Source organism: Calliopsis andreniformis, chromosome 8, assembly GCF_051401765.1.
Source record: "Calliopsis andreniformis isolate RMS-2024a chromosome 8, iyCalAndr_principal, whole genome shotgun sequence".
In the NCBI taxonomy this organism is placed as follows: Eukaryota; Metazoa; Arthropoda; class Insecta; order Hymenoptera; family Andrenidae; genus Calliopsis; species Calliopsis andreniformis.
The window spans coordinates 6,218,624-6,238,286 of NC_135069.1; the positions used below are offsets into that span (position 1 = coordinate 6,218,624).

The following is a 19,663-nucleotide window of genomic DNA, read 5'->3' on the forward strand; positions in this document are numbered from 1 at the left end:
GTTACTTTTGTTCCCAGGTGTAGGAACAAAAGTGACAATTGTTCAATAATATAGTTTTCTGTCCTGTACGAATTGTTTAAAAATCCTATGAAACTTAGAAGTTACACAGTTAAAAACCCAAATTATTACGTTTGCCCCTGGTCGAAATTACAGGGCATTGAAAAGCTTGCAGTTCTTCAGACTCTAGATCCTCATCAAACAGAGCCCTCACAAACCTGATTACATTCTCATAAAGTTCGATCGAGGGCTGCAGCCAGATCCAACACGATCGCTAAAATTGGCCCCAGTTCCTGGGCCGACCACAATTGAAACTCTTTCTCTTTTTCTCCTTTTTATTACAAATAGTCGTAGACTTAGCGTGAAGCGTGCACCATATAATTCAAAATGACTCGCCTTTTACCGGATATTGACCCGATCCGAACGACATATCGCGCTCATTGTTCACTTTGTTCGCTATTCAAATCGCCCCTCTGCTCGTCACGTTATTGTTCGCAATCGTGCAATGTCAATCTTCCCAAAAGAGTCTGCCCATTGTTAGGATCATTTCGAAATCATGGATTTCCTGACGAAGCTCGCCGATCGCTATCTGAAATACTTCACGAGTTTTAAGAATGAGCCATCGATGCCAAACTACGAGACCATTATGGTTTATTACCAGTAATTATCGTTTAGGAATAAATTCAGGCTTGAATGGTAGCTATTCGATCGAACTGATGGAGTTTCGTTGATGACATCAAGGTGGACCACTTTGTGTGCAATACTTAATACAGTATCATAATTACAATTAACATTCGTCATAATTTTCGATAATTGTGAAGATAGAACTGCGGATCAGGAATGAATAAAATATTACCTATCCGATAGAATTCCCTTGATTTATCCAATCAAGTTAAATAGGCCAGTAATAAAATTGAGCTAATGAAATGCTACACAGATGTTATCGAATTATTGAAATTATACACTGGCTAGGAAAATTTCGACATAAATAGAAAATTGAGATTTCAGTAGGGAAAATTACGAGAAAATAATCCAACTATAGTTCACAGGATCTTCCCATTTTTTCACCCTCTCACGATCTAAAATACAACGAATTTTTTTCACAAGTTCAGGGCAAATTGCAATATCAAAAGTTTCGAAAATACTTAAACTGGTTATCGTAGAAATTCATTTTGCTCTCTCCAAGTTAGCGTTTGATTGCTCAAAGAGGGCGGCTGCAGGTCTAGTCGCATTATAAGAAATGATGCCCTCGAATTTCCTGGAGATTTCGAGTGTCGGCAATATCCGCGGTTGATCCATGAGCGTGGCTTTAACCCAGCAAAGCGGCCTCGGTTATTAGCTGGTCGCTTTGACGCGATGTCAGCACCGACTTCCACTTTGCGAACGCCTCGATTTAACCGAGATTAGATCCCTCGGCGCTGCACCACGTATAAACGTTGCGTGATCGCGCAGAGATCAGATGTTCTGACGTTTCAGCTGATAATCAACGCTAATTAAGCGACATTCGCCCCGAGGCCTGTATGAGCGTCTCTCTGCGCCGTAGTAACAGTAACAGAACATCGGTTAGTTACTGCGAACTAACAAGGTGATTTTACGAAGAAAGTTTCTCAGGTGTGGCACACGCTTTTTAATTAGTCCTTTAGAGTCTGTAGAATTTGTCGAGATGAGTGCACTAATATTTAAAATTTTTAAAGGTGCAAGTAAGTATTCAAATACACAATCTACAAATTTTTAAATTTTCAAATTCTCAAATTCTCAAATTTAGAGATTTACAAATTTTCAAATTTTCAAATTTTCAAATTTTCAAATATTCAAATATTCAAATATTCAAATATTCAAATTTTCAAATTTTCAAATTCTCAAATATTCAAAATTTCAAATTTTCAAATTCTCAAAGTATCAAGTTAACAAGTTATTCTAAAACCCTAAATGAATCGCATGTTTAACGTGGCCCAGTTGGAACGATATTATATAGAAACCAAAGTAAGTTTAAGGAGCTATTATCTCTATATTAGGAGTAACGTAGTAAGTTCCGTCTGTTCTCTCAATGAGAATTTGGAGCACAGTGGATCAGATGTTCTGAAGTACTCTACTTAAGGCAGAAATTCGAATGCAGGTATTCTACGTAAAGCTACCACTTAAAATAATCTTTTCTAAGTAAGTAGAAGTTTCAAGGATTCTAAGTTTCAACATCTTCTTCAGATATCCCAGATTCTACGTGGTCTATTGTTAGTGGAACTTCGACAATTTTTGCAGAATAAAATCATTGAAATATTTTATCAAAACAAAAGAGATAGGTGGAATTTAAGCTATTTCACTGAAATATTGGAAATAATTTTCTCTGAAAAAGGGAAGCTGGAAAATTTGGATGTTCAATCTGATAGAAAGATCTAGTTCTATTGTTCAATCATGCTCACATGTTCTAACTTGAATATTATTCAGAAACCTAGAAAAATTTTATACTCTGAATATTTATATCTTTCTAAAGCTTCAAGGCTTTACTATGTGATATATTATTAATACACCAGAGAACCTGGAATATTTCAGAAAAGTAAAGAGATACGTGGAATTTAAAATATTTCATTAACATACAAAAACAGATGGGACTCTGAAGCTTTTCAGTCCTTCAGTGATAATACTCTGCTAAAAATTTAAATTCGCAAATTTCTCGTTACCTTCTGATTTAACGAAACAAACGACGCAGAAAACTTTCAGTACCTTTGAATCTTTATCGATATTATTGTCGATATTATTATCAAAGCATGATCGTATCAAACGATTTCACTATATCGTCTAGAGCACATGCAACGAGATTGCTCTTCGTTTAACGGAAGGGATGATACATGTGACGGCGTCTGGTTACCTCCAAGAATTTATCTGGAGTCCAATTTATTACGTAATCCCTAGCTGCGTATACAGAACGTGTTTTATCCGCGACGAAAAGTGGGACGAGACGTTTTTCTATTTATTCGCGAGACACAACAGATTCGTCGGACGACAATCGTAAATATCAGAAGGAGGAATGTCGGTGGACGTCGAAAACCGTGGGAGTTATTCCGAAAGTAATTTCGAAGGCTGCGCGCAGAACATATTGACACTAAATAATTTATGATACTTCGATATAAAACCGACGTATCGAGGCTGCCAGCGAGCCTGAGCGATAGAGTTGTGAACACGACGACGTAAACGCGAGATTATGACGTGCAGGTAGATTCATGATGGCATAAGTGATCGCCTCTGCCACCGAGGAATTCATGAGGGAACACTAAAAGAGAGCCTGGTCTACGAGCAATCCTTCTTAATTTAAAAACTATTGAATTTTTCAGTGATCGTGTGCACGATGATTTTCTATTTTATTTTCTCATTTCTGCGAAGCCAGATTCAATATACGAAAAGCGAGAGATTTTAATGTTCGAATTTTTCATATCAAATTCATGGCGGAAATAAAACGTCTAAGTTCACGGGATTCCACTGCTGTCGTTTTATCAGTTTACAATAACTGTTTTTTAAACACAATTAATCGAGCCAACGCTCGGCTGGATGAAGTTTTTAAATGGAAGAGATAATCCTGAATCTTATGGAAAGAAGGATTCGGATTAAGGCAAACTCAATTTTCTAGCTTGCTGATTATTCAGACTTCCGGCGTCCAGAAATCAAATTAGCTGGGGACTCTATTTAAATTTATATTTCGACACGCCAATTATTTCGAAATCGTGCGATATTTAAGCAATTAGAGAGTTCGCTTGAACTCGTGCAATGGATGCAAAGTAATTGTGAAAGATTCTTGCTCGCGTCATGGTAATTTTTCATATTTTTTATTTCATCCTATTTTCGTTGCATCTAGCCGACATTGTATGGAAACGAAAAAAAATTCGTTAAAACGAGCTGAAAGGGTCGTCGACCGGTATTTGGTTCACTAAACCATCGATCCGATACCGATAACACATTGCCAACACCGTAAGTAGATATCACGCTCAAGTCGGTGATTAATGATGTACGATCCTTAAGGGCGGGCAGAAAGCAATTTCGAAATCGTGCATTTGGTCAGGAATAGCTGCATGCATAAAATCTTGTGCTACTAAATTATATATTCAGAATTCGAAATTTATATTTTCTAATTTTTTAGCGTATCATCGCTCAATTATTTCGAACTCGATTCTACGTAAGTAAGTGTACCACGCACGTGATGGATCGAGTGTAGGATCAGTAATCAATTTAATAACGATAAAATAGTGGCGAACGTGAGTACGCATTAGATCCCGTGATTAATGACGTCTCTTCTTCGTGCAATTAATCAAACCCATTAAGCCTGCATCAATGTTTCAAAACCAATAAAGTAGGAATTTTTCCTGTACAACTCATCGGTCAGAGTCAGCCATTCTTAATAACTTCAACATACTTGTTATCGCGTAATTTAGTGATCCAAAAGAATATCACTTTACCCAGAAATATCTCTATAAGTCAGAAATATCCCATTCTAAAATGCAACTGCTTGATAATCATGTTTAATGCATGGAATCAGCTGATTCCTAATTTCTCCACTAGCCGTTAATCCTCCCTCCTTGTTGATCCCTCTGACTAATCCCCTATCGTGCCTCTATCGTGCCCTAACAATTTTGCTAGAAAAGTAGGAGAGGTAAAGTGACTAGGAATTTCACAGAGTAGGCAAAAGGGGCATTAAACCATGATAACGCAATCGCCATTACCTTGGCTATGAATTACCCTCCCCTATGTGAGGGAGTAAAACGAGGGTGTACGTGAAACCCTGTCGTGGTTGCCGGACGTCCGTTTGGCTATTCCGTCGACGTAGGATCCTGATAACAACCTGCTCGGAATTGCTAGTGGCGTGGCTCGTGGTGCACGCCATCGGACTCGAACGCCCGAAATTCCTCCGTACATCCGGAGGAACGTTCGTGAAGGGAGAATTACACAGGCAGTAGAATTGTAAAATTATTATTTATATCACGACCAGCCCCTCACTTCCAAGAATCTATTGTAATCCCTCGAAATCACTGGCATGTTGGCAACTCGAGAGTTGTACATTGATAGGGGTTCTGGAGTTTTGGATCGTTGACTTGGGGATGGAGGCTCATCGGTAAGGGAGAGGGTTGTATATGTGAAATTTTCGTTGAAATTGTGTCTTAAGTGTTCAGTAATGTGGGACTGCAATAAAAAGTATCGATCTTTTTAGTGGAAAATGGGCAAATATAAAAATACGTGTTTTTTTGGATTACCGTAGTTTTTTACTTGAGAATTTCTCGAGTTTTTGACGTGTTTTAGTATATTTCATGGGAAATTCCTTACTGATTTCGTATCTGAAGTAATTCTGTGTATAGTAAAATAATGTCAAGCAACAAATGTTACAGAATAATTCTCAACTGTAACCTATATCGAAAAGATTGAGGAAATAGAGGTTGTAAGTACTGCAGTCTACTATGAAAAGATATATAGCGCGAGTTCCTAAGATATTGATCAAGCTTTTGATTTATAACGGTACGTTTTACATTATTCTGACGTTTCATAAGCCGCGGTTGCAAATTGGACAATTTCGAAGTTCCTGACATGCAATGCTAGCGGTCGTTAACCTGAAATGATAGATCACAGTCACTCATGGAAAGCTTTTACGAGTCTTAACACGGGTTCATATAGTTCATGATGTACTAGCATTAAAATACTTCCTACGATAGCGAAATAAATGGTTCATTATTATTCGTGATCATAGCAACTGCAACAAGAAATTTAATAAATTTGACACTCTAATGGAGTCACTGAAAGAAGAATGGAAGACATAAATCTGTCAGCGACATCATTATCCATAAAATGAGCTGTAGAGGCGTCTGATATACCATGCAGGAATCTAGAGGTTTTATATAGCATCATCACAAATATTTCAATAAAGAATTTTTAATATCTGATAGTATCTCAAAAATGATTAGTAAAGCAAAAAAAATGGTCGCTAAATTTTCGAAAAGTAGGAACATAAAAATTACATTTTTTAACAGTTAAGGGTGTATACTAATTCTGTCAGTATATAAAAGCAAGTTACTGCATTTTATTTTACAAACGATAGACTTCAGACATCCCTATCTTCCCATCTTGCCAATATTCTACACCCTCAGACTTTAACTCCCTTTGGATTTCTCTTTATCAGAATATATGAAGACTTTACTTTAAAATTTATACTACAGAAACTTTCCGACAGCGAACAGAGATTGCCTGTAAAATACTGTAACTTTTTTCCAATCTCGAACTTCGTGAAGTTCAGGTAATTCCTAGCGGTGCAGATTGCGAGTATGTATTAAAATGGAAAGCAGATAGTACAGTTTTATATAATAGAAAATTGAAACGTGAATTTGATTCCAAGGAGGATCTCATCCAACGATAGTTGACTCTGATACCACTTGTAATACACTTGTAAGCTCTCCTAAGATAGCGTTCACTGAAAACGATGATATGAATACAGAGGGACTGAATGCTTCAGTTTCTTTTCTGATCACCTTGAGAGAATCAGTAGATAAGGCACACTAGCGACCAGATTCCTGCTAAGAGTCACCAGCTATTTGTGACCAGTATGCACGAGGGAAGTTCAGATATTCCTCGTCTGGTCGTTTCTCATGTGCGCTATAGGGGTCGCGGGTCGGAAATTATAGTTAATTGGGGGTAGGAACTCGAAGAACGGTCCGAGGATGGAACCGATTATCCTCGATCTCGCTACGAAGTTTATCGAGCTCCCTCGGACACCCTCGCGACTTACCCAGCGATAGTTGATTAGAAATTAAAGGAAAGGTAGAGTCGAAGGTGAGGATATTCGTTTAAACATTTTACCAGGATTGTATCCAACTTTAGCATTGCAATCGAATGGGAAAGAACTTTTCGCAAAGTTGACTCGCCAAGGCTTCCATTCCTTGATTAAAATGTTTATTCGAAAGGGAATTCAAAGTTTTTATTGGAATTAAATGTCTGAAAGTGTACATGGAGGTAGAATTATTTACTTTACTACTGTGGAATTACTTTAAGAGTGATTAAACTGGTAATAAAATTGCTGTCGGTATATTTATTTTAATAATTGTTATGTTAGAGGTTCAGAGAGCTGAATTTTCTTTAGACTTCATAATTTATTCATGACAATGTATGCGCTACTCCTTTTCAACCTACATTTCAGTGAACATTCGTGAAACTTTAGGAGCAGCGACTCCGACCAGCGAAATCAGGAATGAAAGAATCGATCACCCCATTTCTAATTCAATTATCGCGGCTGAATTTCAGCTGAATCTATATCTTTGTTCTCATGCTTAATTACTGACCCATTTCATGCATGCCTTCCTGCGGAGCTACTGATATCATTCATTCAGAGCCAATCAGACTCAGGAAAGTTCTATAACCGACGGAGCCTAGGCGATAAATTATCTAAGGGACTTCCCGCTGTGAATAATTTCATTACCGAAATTATGCATTACTTGCCTATCTCCCGTCTTTTTAAAATACACGATTTCAATTTACCGAGAAAGTTCCCCTGACGCAGGTTGTCTCTATTTGCGACGACTGGAGAGCACGAAATCGAGTTCTAAGCGAAGCAAGATTGCTTCGGTCGAAGCGGACCGTTTGCTACACTAATTAATCGTGCCTTCGAACCGACGTTATCTTTTTCCTTATTGCTTCGTTACACGCTGACGGATTTTTCGTGTTTACTTCCATCTGAGCGCGAAATCGATTTAGCTTCTATCCGAACGCTATCGGAAACTGTTAAACCTCGCTCTCGACTTGAAAGCGTCCCTCAGCTGGCTTCCTCGGGGCTTTTGATTCTCCAATTCTCGAGATTTATCGAATCTATTGGACCTTAATTTATGTGCTTAGCTCGACATTTAACCGCTGTTACATGATCCTAAATTGTACTTTATTTCTGTAATGCAAGGCAAGAAATACTGATATCAGAAAATTTCTGGATTTTTATGTTCTTATTATTTTACACGAGCTTTACCCAAGAAAGATTTTATAACACTTAACTATTGATATGGAGTCTAGTAAACTCCTGGTGACACTCTCATTAATATTCTCATTTAAATATAGAAGACTTTATAATGAAAGCTGAGTATACAGGCTGTCCTAAAACAAATGGTACCAGCGGAAAACCAGTGACTCTACAAGAAAAAATAAGTCAAGAATGTAGAATAAACTTTCGTCGATACATTCCAATTCCGATACATTACCATCATAATTAATTCTATAAATATTTAATACCCACAGCTTTTAATCAAAATCCTCAAATCTCATAACTGGCTATCATTATTTGATGGTTAAACATCGTACATTATAGACAGTCCACTGAAACAAAGTCCCAATCGCTTGGCTCCGCAGAGCTTGTCTGACCATAGCCCTTCCTCTTACCCTTATTCTCTCATGCTTCGCTTCACGCGCACTCGGTGCAGAAATATCGCCCACGACTTTCACAAAATTTGTGGCATTTGTGGGAGGACTGGCTCACCGATCTGGCCATTTCGCAATCGGTACCGCCTGGTAGAAAGCGTACATTTCAAGCCAGCAGTTCTACTGGTTAGACACACGATTCTTCCTGGGTGTCAGTGAGCGGTATCCCCTACCCGCAAGTGATCTCCGATAAAATAAATCCCCCGTCCCTCTATCAGAACCGACACACGTATTCCAGCATTATTCAGTCGATTTTATACCCTCTGTTCACTCTTAAATTCCGAGTCCCAGGGAGCGCGGCCGCGACAGGGGCAAAAAAGTTCGTAAATCCGTGGCGTTCCCGCCGTGGCAATTAAACTCGCCGAGAGCTCGATAATCCAAACATTTCGACCGCCTCTGCCCCCGATCCTCCCCCGATTATGACGGAACTTGAAAAACGACTTTCATTACGTTGCCCCGGGACGTGAGCCGCGAGCGTAAAGCGTCGCGCAAGGACGCGCAGGATCTGAAACAATGTGGCTGACCCGCGGATAAATGGGTCAATGGGTGAGACGCGTAGGACGTAACGCCGAAGTGACCGAGTTCGAGGCTACGTCAGCCGCTATCGAGAGGGGGTGGCAGAGGGCGAGCGATCGATAGGAGATTCTTGACTTAGAAAATTTACAATGTCAGCGGGAAGTGGTTCGTCTCGAGTGGCTGAAGGGTACGAGGGGCTGGCTGCTCGTGGCCGCTCGTTAGGGCTAAGCAATGAATCGAGCGGTATCGGCATCGGCAGCGTGAACGAGCGACCGTCGTTTGTCGCGTGTAACGTGCCAAAGTGATAACGCCGCGTCCATGCCAAATGGCCTGGCGGAACGAGGGGAAATTGGTGCAGAGTATTTTTGGATCGTGATCTGAACGCTGCTGCTAGACGGGGAGGCTGCAAGGAGCTGGGGAATGTTTTGATCGTTGCTTTTTGCGATTGAGATCGGCTGTGAGGATAATTGATACTGTTACTTGGATGGGGGAGTCTCGAGAGGCGATGATATTGAAGAGCTTGTAGGAAAAATGAAACTTGGCAATTTTCGGGTTTCTTTTGTAGAAGAGCAGAAAGATACTGTAGCATTTTCTTCTTTTTAATTGGTGTTTTACGTTGTATAGATCTTTTGGTGATTAGAAAGGAGTTAGTATTGTTTCCTTTGAAGGAGTTATATCTGTACCTGAGAGCCAACGTGAGGCAAGTTTTAAGACTAAAATATCATCTTACTAAAAGACTCGTGAAATTTGATAAGGATGTTTTTATTATAAGCTCTTTAATTATCATGTTAGCGAGAGAAACTTGTTCGTTATGATAGCTCATTCCCTTTTTAATAATTTACAGATTTTTGGAAGTAATTTTTTTTTGACATTTTTTTGTCTGATATGAAATTAGAGAGCAGTGGATACACTATAAATCATGTCATATTTCGTTTTGAATAGCCCGTAAAATTCACGTTCCTGGAGTGTTACTTTATCTACAGATGTGCGAAATGTGCTACGAACTCGTTCCTCTGGCAGAAACACTTTGAAATGAAATAAATTGAAAATCTTGAGAAAATGTTCAGTATTTCGTTCTAGGTAGACATGATGGGAGAAACATTTTTAAATTATTTTTCCAACATAGTAAAAGATCTCGTAAATATAAAAGTGTTGATCGAAAAATATGATGACTGCTTTTTTGAAATCTCCAATCCTTCACTTCTATTCTACTTTTTCTCTTGGCTCGAAGAGAATGGTACCTTACAGCCTCGAAATAAAAACGAGCAGGTATAATTACGCTTCATCCCGTCATCGATAGAAGCGATGCCTTAATAGAGATGCTTTCTACAGCATGCGTTCGGTTGTTAAGGCCGCAATTTAGATCACAAAAGAGACTTTGGGCTTTGAAGGGATACGTTCGATGCTTGTTGGAAATCCTTTGTAAACGAACTGTTCAAATTACGGGGAAGTAATGGAAGCAGAGAAAAAGGAAGTGATACATTCAATGCTTTCTTCAAATTTACTTTTTCAGCCGAGGTAATTCAGGAAAGTAATTTTCTATCGCGAAAAAAGATTGGAATAAAAAGCAGAGTAACTCGTGATGAATACAGTGAAGATAAAGTGGTCATCTTGAATGAGATTGTATAGAAAAATTGTTTAATTTAAATTTTTGTTATGAATACAAATTTTATTTCATACGTTCGAAAAAATAAATTTGATCTCTACTTTGCAATGATTTCATTTAATGCATATAAGTATTATGATTATTAACAGCAATTATTTAATAACCATGCTATTATATAATAAATAATTGCAATATAGTATGAAGTAAATGATTATTTGAACTGCAAGAAAGTTTTAGCTATGTCGTACAATTTAGAATCTAATTCATCACTTGAGCAAGTAGTACGAGTCAATGGTCAACGATCCGCCATCAGTGATTCAGCCAAATAAATCCACCGACGACTCCTACCTATCATCCTCAGTTGTGAATTTAGAATCAGACCTCGTAAAAATGTAACAGTTCTACTTTTGGAAAAGAATTCCAGACACTGATCGACTCTTCACCAAATCCTTCTTCCTCTTTATTTTAATGAAAACTCGACGCTGCAATTTGGGTTGCACAGAACTTTTACTCGTGAAATTTAAAACTTCCCTCTCGCGACGATTCCTTGCTTCTGATGCATCGTTGCATCAGAAGTGTACTTCGAGCTCACACTTTAAATTTCTATCTCTTGAAAATTAAGCTTTGCGACTTGACTCTACTATGATTCGTTGAGCTCTACACTCGTGATATAATTTATTACGTTTCACCACGAAAACAATAAAGTGTAATTCCTCTAAAGCAACCAAAGTGCTGTTAAACAGTGAGCTTACACAAAATGTAAGTAAATTGTTATCTACAAAAAGCTCTTGTTCCTCTTTTACAGTTCCAATCTAGTAATTTAGACGTCTCACTATTTTCGAGTTTAATATCGTCGCCTAAAGACCAGGAAACGAGTCTTTCTCGTGTTTCGTTCGCTGAATACCCAGGCGACTTGAGGGAATGGAATTCTAAGGTGAGTGAAAACAGTGCATCGCGTGCACGTTATTGAACGAAGATAAAGTTCTGAAGTAAAATTCGCAACAATATCGTGGGTTTCGTTGGCTAAGATGATAATTCGTTTCCACAAAGAAAACGCCTTGCTTGGAGAACCAGCCGACGCTATAATGATACTTTATCCTCGCTTACTTATTTCTTATTCATTATACGGGATTCTTTTCAATCTTCAATGGAGGGGAGCGACTTGAAAATAATTTGTGCGTTCGTATGAAACGTTTAATGGAACTACTACAGTACTTTAATTGAAAAGTTTTTATAAATGTTTGCTAAGAATAAGATAATACTAAAAATGGAAAAAAATGGTTCAGGAATTTTTATGAAAAATTATCGACGATCTTCTATTTTATAAATTAAAACATGTAAGATGTGAGGCAGATGAATGACAGTCACGAAAGAAATTGTGAATATTATACAAGTGGTCGAAGAAAAAATTCTTAATAAGTTAAGTTTCTATTCAATTATTTTTGATACCTTTAGAACTGAAGTTATTTAGCGAATTTCATCTATTGCAATGAGTAAAGCTTCCTGGCGGGAATAAAAATGGAAGTGGTACAAATCGATAAAATATGCTCCAAAACTGTCCCCTATTGTACTCCACTTTTTCCAGATAGCTTTTTTACGCAGCTTGCGTCATGTGTTCCGAGGAACATCAGGACGTCACAAACAATATAAGAGGCAGATAATTTAAGATGAAAGCATTCTTCGCTATTTCAGTAAAAGTAGAAGCAAGCTAGTAAACAATTTTCCCATATTATATTCGAATGCATAAAAGATAAAAGAATGAAGAAAAATAATTAATATTATATAATTACTATTAATGTGATTTGTTGTACATATAATATTGAACATATTTGGAAATCACAGGTTCTTGAAATGTATCTACAGATGTTTTGAGTATTCGAAGATTCTAGTGTAAGATGTTCCATTCTAATATATCGTGTATTCTACGTATGTACTTTAGCCAAATCTGATCCTGATAACATATCAATGGATCCCCTAAATACCCTTTCACGCATAGCAAACTCGATCCCAGTGGTTCACAAAGGATATATATGTATGTATGTGTAACGTGAACGTGTACAGTGAAACTCTGGATTTCTCAAACTGGGTTGCCCGACACTAGCTTGAGATATACTACTTAGGGGAGGCCCATAATCACGATAACTGCTTTACAAGTCAAGGTTTGCGCATTAATTTCTGAGGGAGTTACAAACAGACAATTTTCCAAGAAACTGTTCCACGTGACAAAATTATTATTATTATTGCAACGATTAATCTACATTTGAACGAGTTTTATTTTACAATTTATTAACTTTTAATTCTTCTTTTGAGTTTAATTACAAATATTGTTGTTTCGAACGTAATATAATCAAAAAGAAAAAATTGAATACTTTTAGGTGTTATTGAAACAAAATATTCAGTTCTATATATTGTTGCTATTTTTAAAATTGTCTCGAACAGCCACGAATTCCGAAATAAATTCGCGAAAATAAAATTGCCACGAGGAGACGAAATTCACGAGGTCGTAACACATGCGAAGGATCTCGAGAAAGTGAACGAGGGTAGTCGTGAATTACGATTACAAGGTACATGAAAAGCATCACAGAAAGTTTAAGAGCACCCTCGTGTTGGCTTTGAGAATTACTGGCCAGGGTAAAGCTTGCAACGTTCACCGATGTCGGGGTAATAATTGGCCTGGGAAACTTTGGTGTTAAACGTTGTACACAAGAGTGCTGTTCAGTCGTCAAAGTGATAGATTAAATACGATTCTATCGCTTTGCTCTTGAAACGTTTCAGATGATTAGTGATTGTACGCGATGTATTAGGTTTAAATAGACCATATCGTCTGAACTAACACGATTTACTATCAATCTTGAGTTGAAATTGTTCGAAATAAAATGTAAAAATAATATTTCACATGATGAGTCATTTTAAGAGACATAATAAATCATTTCATTATAATTTTATTAGTCCAAATTGATTATCCTTCATAAATTTATAATTTCTTATAATTCTTTAAACTTATATTTCATGAAAATGGTTCATATGCATATTTCTGTAATTTGAAGGTATCGTTGTCAAGGATGGAGAACACATAAGGAAATGATTTAACAAAATCGAGGAACTGTGCCAGAAACTGGATTTTTTCCTTTGGCATGAAACAATTTAATTCTTTTCAACGATGTTCCATGAAGTTTTACGATTGGCAGTAAAATTTGTGTTATATTCTACGTGCCCGTTTTGTAGTGGTTTTACGAGGAAAATGTACGTCGAGTATTTCGCGACTAAAAAACGAACGAGTTACCCTTGATTGGAAAAACATGCAGAAAAAATTAATTTCTTGGTAATTAATCAGTAATTGCTGGTAAAATGTAGAAAAGTTTTTTATTAAAAGAATTTCTGTAACACTCTAACGTTATTACGAATAATATTAATACCGTTCCACTGTAAATTAATTTAACCAGAATTCTCAATGGTTATTAATAAACTGGAGAGTGTATTATGGAACTAATAAAATAATTAATTAAAACGAGCTTTACAGAGTGCTGGAAAATTAGAATTATCGTGCAGTCTAGTGGAAATTCTCATAGTAATTATTAACGCGCTGTCTGTCCATAACAGTACTCATACTACTTATACCGAGTGCAGTAGATTACTCGCGATTAGTACCTAAAAAAAGTGAATGAATTTCCGATGAATAGGAACAAATTTTATTCCAAGATCATAGTAGAATGATTAATCGACAATGACAAGGGAAAATAATTTCGTAAAGTTGTCAATGTCGGCGAGCCAAGGGCCCTTTTCAAATGCATGAGGTGGAAATTGAAAATATGTAGATTCCATGCGGCCAGCCTTACAGACATATTCATACAGAATGCAAACTACGACGTACATTCAACCCGTTATTGATCAAATTGTCTGGAAATTGTCGGGAACTATGGTAAACGGTGCATTAGTTATTCAAAACCCTTTCGCGCTCGACTTGTAATCTCTTAAACCTGATCCAGGCGATTTTTTCGCGTTTCTAGCTGATATTTCGAGCCGAATGATTAATTACTGTCGCGCTTCCAACGTTTTTGCTGAATCAGATCGCCTTTTTTCGAGAGCCTGGTGAAGATTTTAACCCCTTCGTTACCTACTTCAACTATGTGCTCGTTGTTGTTTATTTTAAATTTTAAAAACACAAGAATTTTTAAATCTAGAATATTTCATGGAATTTTAATCACGTTTCGACGAAGATTTTAAACCCTTCGTTACCTGCTTCAACTAGGTGCTCGTTTTACTTATCAAACTTTAGAAATAGAAGAATTTTTAATTCTAGAATATTTCATGGAATTTTAATCACGTTTCGACGAAGATTTTAACCCCTTCGTTACCTGCTTCAATTAGGTGCTCGTTTTTGCTTATCTCAAATATTAAAAAGAGAAGAATTTTTAATTGTACAAAATTTCATGGAATTTTAATCATGTTCCTATGTGTTTGAAATTTTTGTTATAAATTATAGCTCCTTAAAAATCTCGTTCTTTACTTTGTTTTTACTTGCTGACACATTCTCGTAATAGACGACTTGCAAGCGTCATCGACGCAGACTTATCGCTCTTCCAGATATCCGTGTAATACGACAACGATTTGCAATTGTCACGACTGATTTATTTACTTGCACATTATGCGTGGATAATGCGCGGAATTATCGACGTGAGGGCAAGATCGCTCGTTAGAGCACGCTTTCAATTACGGAATATATTCGCCAGGGTATTATTAGCTATCTCGAAATAAAGGCAAAGGGCACCCTATGTAATTTATAACTTTATAACAGAGTCAAGCCAGGGAATGATTAATGGTCGTTTGTCTTCTTGTAAGACCGCGAGACGGAGAGGATTCTTTTTGCGTCGAGTGTGCAACTTTGAATTACGATCTCGCTTCAATCATTTCTTGCTCGATAGGCTAGAGATCACTTATCGAGGAAAAGATGAAAGACTATTGGTTAGAAGGAAGTGCATGATCTTGAGAAAATTTTGAAATATTGAAACCTGTATAAAATAATTCAAGTGACTAGAAATAACTAAAAATTAAAATTGCTAAAATTTTGAGAATTCTACTGAAAATAAAGAAACTTTTAACGAGAGACGGTGTTAATATTATTCATCATTGCGAATTCACAGTATTTGGAAATTTCCAGTTTCCCAGAACTCATTATTAATTTACTATACTCCGTGGCTCTACATTTCTCACGTGGCTTATCGAAAGACTCCTCGTTGAATTTCGCTACCCTAAATACGAAACCTCCGAATACGTATTTATTCGACACAGGTAATGCGCTTGTATTTTCCTGCGAGTTTGCGCGAAATTCCAAGCGCGAATAAAGTTCGCGGACGTGAGAAAGTTCAGAAGATAGAGTAGAGACTAGGAGATAGCAAACAAGGGGGATTACAGGTGTCCTTGTTTCAGTAATGTTCAATTTTCAAATTTTTATCAGTCATGGAAACTTTCACGTTCACTATCTGCTTTAATGTATTCCTCGTGATTCTATTAAGTTAGACAAAACATACGAAACTTCCTGATTTGGAATTCGACAGCGTTCCAAATTCATACACCAGTTAATTAACAAATTCCTCAGAAAAATAGAAGAAATAAAAATTTGAGCAAATCACGATCACATTTTTCTCTTCCAAAAGTGTCTCTTATTTTTATTATGTTTTAAGGATTTTACGTCAGCGTTTGATTTAACACAAAATAGCGCATAATTAAAACACTACATAGGCGTTTCGAGCATAAGTGAGCACATATTTCATAGCTTTGTATTTAGAACCTATTCTCAAAGAATGTTCCACACGCTTGGAAGCACTCCGTATAAAGGAAAAAGTCTCCTTTCTTTCCTCACCTCATCCCTCACACCTCTTGAAAAGGTAAACGTGGAGGAGTCAGGCGATGGAGTCACAAGATGCCCAGACGTTATTACGCCCCCAGCGATAAAGTGTTCCTCCATTGGAAACAGATTACGGGTCGAAAAATTGAAGACGGATAGGATGTGGAGGCGTCCAAAGAGGAAGAGGAATGGAGCCCATTCTCGCATTCATTTCGACTGCTGCTCGCCTCGTGACAAAGACACCCCTGAATTCTACGCCCCCAGTCGACTATCAGCGGCAAAGAATCACCCAGAAGATACCAACGCGTCTTATCCCCGCGAAATTCGCTCGAAAGTGTGTCAAGCTCGAGTTCGCGCCACCCAGCCACGGCCATTGTGTTCTCACCTTTATAACGCGTTGATGCGACACTGGCTAGACGGGTAAAAAGGCCGCGAGTGGTGGAAAATGGCACGACTAAGGAGTCCAGAAGCAGTTGCTGGACGAACAGAGAGGAAGAAGAAACCCTCAAGTGTTTGCGACGCGATGAAGAGGGTTAGATACACGGTTTACGTGAATGCACTTCATGCTGAGTTTAGCTTGAGTAGAACTCGAGCTTGGACTATAATAGACTGACGTTTTGAAAAATTATTCCTAACTATGAGAATATTTTTCTTTTCTTCGTAAAGGTGTCAGTAGGAGAGCTATAAAATCGAGAAAAGTGGTTGCATTTAGAAATAAAATGTGATAGTAATAAAATATCTAACCCAGACTGACATGGAAGATTATTCCTAAGTATGTGAATATTTTCTTTTCGAAAAGATATTAGTAAAAGTATTTAAAGAACGAGGAAAGTAATTGCAATTAGGAACAGTAGAATTGGACATTTATAAAGGATGAATCTCGCATCTGTATTATCTAAATTCTTCTGTAAACTATCTGCTGCATGAGAGAATGCTTCGAATGAAAATTGTTTGGTATGACGAGAAGCATACCGAAACTCAGCATACGCTCGATGCCAAACAACTTCAATTAGAAACATTTTTTCATGCAGCAAATAGTTTGAAAAAGCCAAGTGATACAGTTGTGAGACATTCTGTATAGACATATAAGATTTAAGACTACTGTTACAGAAGGGACAATAAAATAAATAAGAGAAGAAGTCAACTGCGAAGCTTAAAGTGATAAAGGAATAGAAATTGCAAAGAAAACGCAGTCAGGGCAGAGGAAAGTCTACCAATAAAATAGGAAATGAAAGAGCTTCCCCTAAAAGAAATCGAGTACGGGAGATAAAAATGAAAGAAGAATTACGGGGTGAACTAAAAAGAGACGAAGGAACTATTTAAGGTATATTCAAGAATGAGTACTAAAACTCGAAAAGTAGAAAGGGAAGAAGCAAAAACAGCGCAGCAGAACGGCATTACAGAAGGTGGGCTGAGTGCAAGAAAAATAAAGTACAAGAAGGGAGGATGGTAGCGAAACAGCTTTACGTTGGCTGTGAGGGAAACGCGAGCAGGGAAAAAGGAAGCAGAACGTAACAAGAGAAGTTCTGAAGCGATTAGTTCCAAAGAAATTGCAAGTGGAACGAGATGAATTTCACGCGCAAAGAAACATCAAGGGAGAGCAAAAAAATCACGAGTGAATGTACCACGTATTGTAACTACACTTGCTATACTACTTCACTGTATTCTTCTCCTCATTCATAATTAAATGTTCTCCTCTACTTGATTAAAAATTCTCCGCTAACACTCGAACCTTATTTAAAAGAACAGACAAAATTTCCTACATAATCGATTACGAAATACTAAAACGAATGCAAAGTTTTTTAAGTTTGTACTACAGTATAGCACTTTTCAAATAACTTGGGGGTGATATTGGGGAAGGGTTGTCCAGGCAATATCTTATTAAAAAAATAGAGGATACTTCCTAAATAGTCGATCAAATACCAAAGCCGAATCCAAAAATTTGTGAAATTCCTTTACGCTAAAACACTTTCCAAATAATTTGAAAATAAAAACTCACCAGGGGTGATGTTGGGGAATGGTTGTCCAGGCAACGATGGCGGATGCTCGTCTTCCGGAGAACGCTCGGATGCGTAACCTTGATCCTGCGGTTCCCCGCCGACCAACTTGCTCAACTTAAGATCGATGCACTTGCTAAGCTGTTGCCGATGTCTGACCAGCTCGCAGTCTGGTTTGTGCACGATCTGCATCAGTAGATCGTCGTCGGTTGCATCAGGGATGCAGGATTGCGAGGACGAGTTCGTCTCGGGGGCCTTCCCGCTGTTTCTGCCTTCCTGTTTTCGTTTAGGCAACGTGCCCACCAGGTCGAGATCCGAGTTTCGGTGACACCTGTCCTCCAGGGACACCCCGCGACCGTATCTTCTCGACGAATCGCCGGATACTGCGTCGACGCTGCGATTTCTTCTCACGGAGTCGAAATTCCCGTGGCGACACCTCACTAGGTCAAGGTCGCTTTGCTGGTACCTGACAACAATGGAGGACCTCGATGATTGGATAGGCTTTGGAAGATTATTGTTAGTGGTGGTATGTTAATGTTCGTACCACGCTTTGAAAAAGAGGGGAGCTGTTAGTGGTACTAGTAATTAGGATCGAAGATTGGAAAAGAAATCTGTGCAATCTTGGACAGGTGGAATAAAAATTAATTCTGCATTTTGAGTTTCCTAATTTACACCTATTCATTTTCCTTACGCGATATTAAACATGTTTTATAGTTATTACGCAAATAGTTTAAATGCTACCATTACGCAAGTGCGGTACGTAGTGCACGTTTAAACGTAATATCTGCTATTTTAATGGCTTCCATAATTGATGGAGCTTGGCGGAATTTAGCGCTGAAGAATTGTATTGTCGCTAATGGATTAAAGCGGTGAATTAAGCTGAATTTAGTAGCATTCTTGTTGTTTTACAGAAAAAGAGAATAAAAAAGAAAATTCAGTATATGTATTTGAGCCTTTTACATACTGTTAAATTTTAGAATTACATTTTGACACGTACCTCCAAGGATCATTCTCATCTAAGGAGTCCTGCGATCGATGTTTCACGAGGTCCAAAGTACCAGTGGGCCCAGTATCAGAAAAGTGCACACCCAGTGACCTTTTCTTGTGTGGCAATGTTCCACCGAGATTGCCGGTGATTGTATCTGTCATAATATTATTATTATCTTTTGGATCATCGTCCATGACGTCTTTGTCGTCTAGATGATTCGGCAGCGAGCCACAGAACTTGTATCTGCAAAAAACAGCATTCATCTTTAATATGTATTCGATAGAAATTAT

At 37.8% G+C, this 19,663-nt stretch overlaps 1 protein-coding gene across 1 annotated transcript in view; it reads right to left on the reverse strand.

The window, feature by feature from the left end:
• Positions 1-19,663, reverse strand: part of LOC143182555 (uncharacterized) — a 124,832-nt gene that overhangs the window by 11,247 nt on the left and 93,922 nt on the right. The window contains exons 3-4 of the mRNA XM_076383602.1: positions 19,383-19,616; positions 18,388-18,851 (exon numbers count right to left, since the gene is read on the reverse strand). Coding sequence (XP_076239717.1) covers positions 18,388-18,851; positions 19,383-19,616 — 698 coding nt within the window. The remainder of the gene's footprint in view (positions 1-18,387; positions 18,852-19,382; positions 19,617-19,663) is intronic.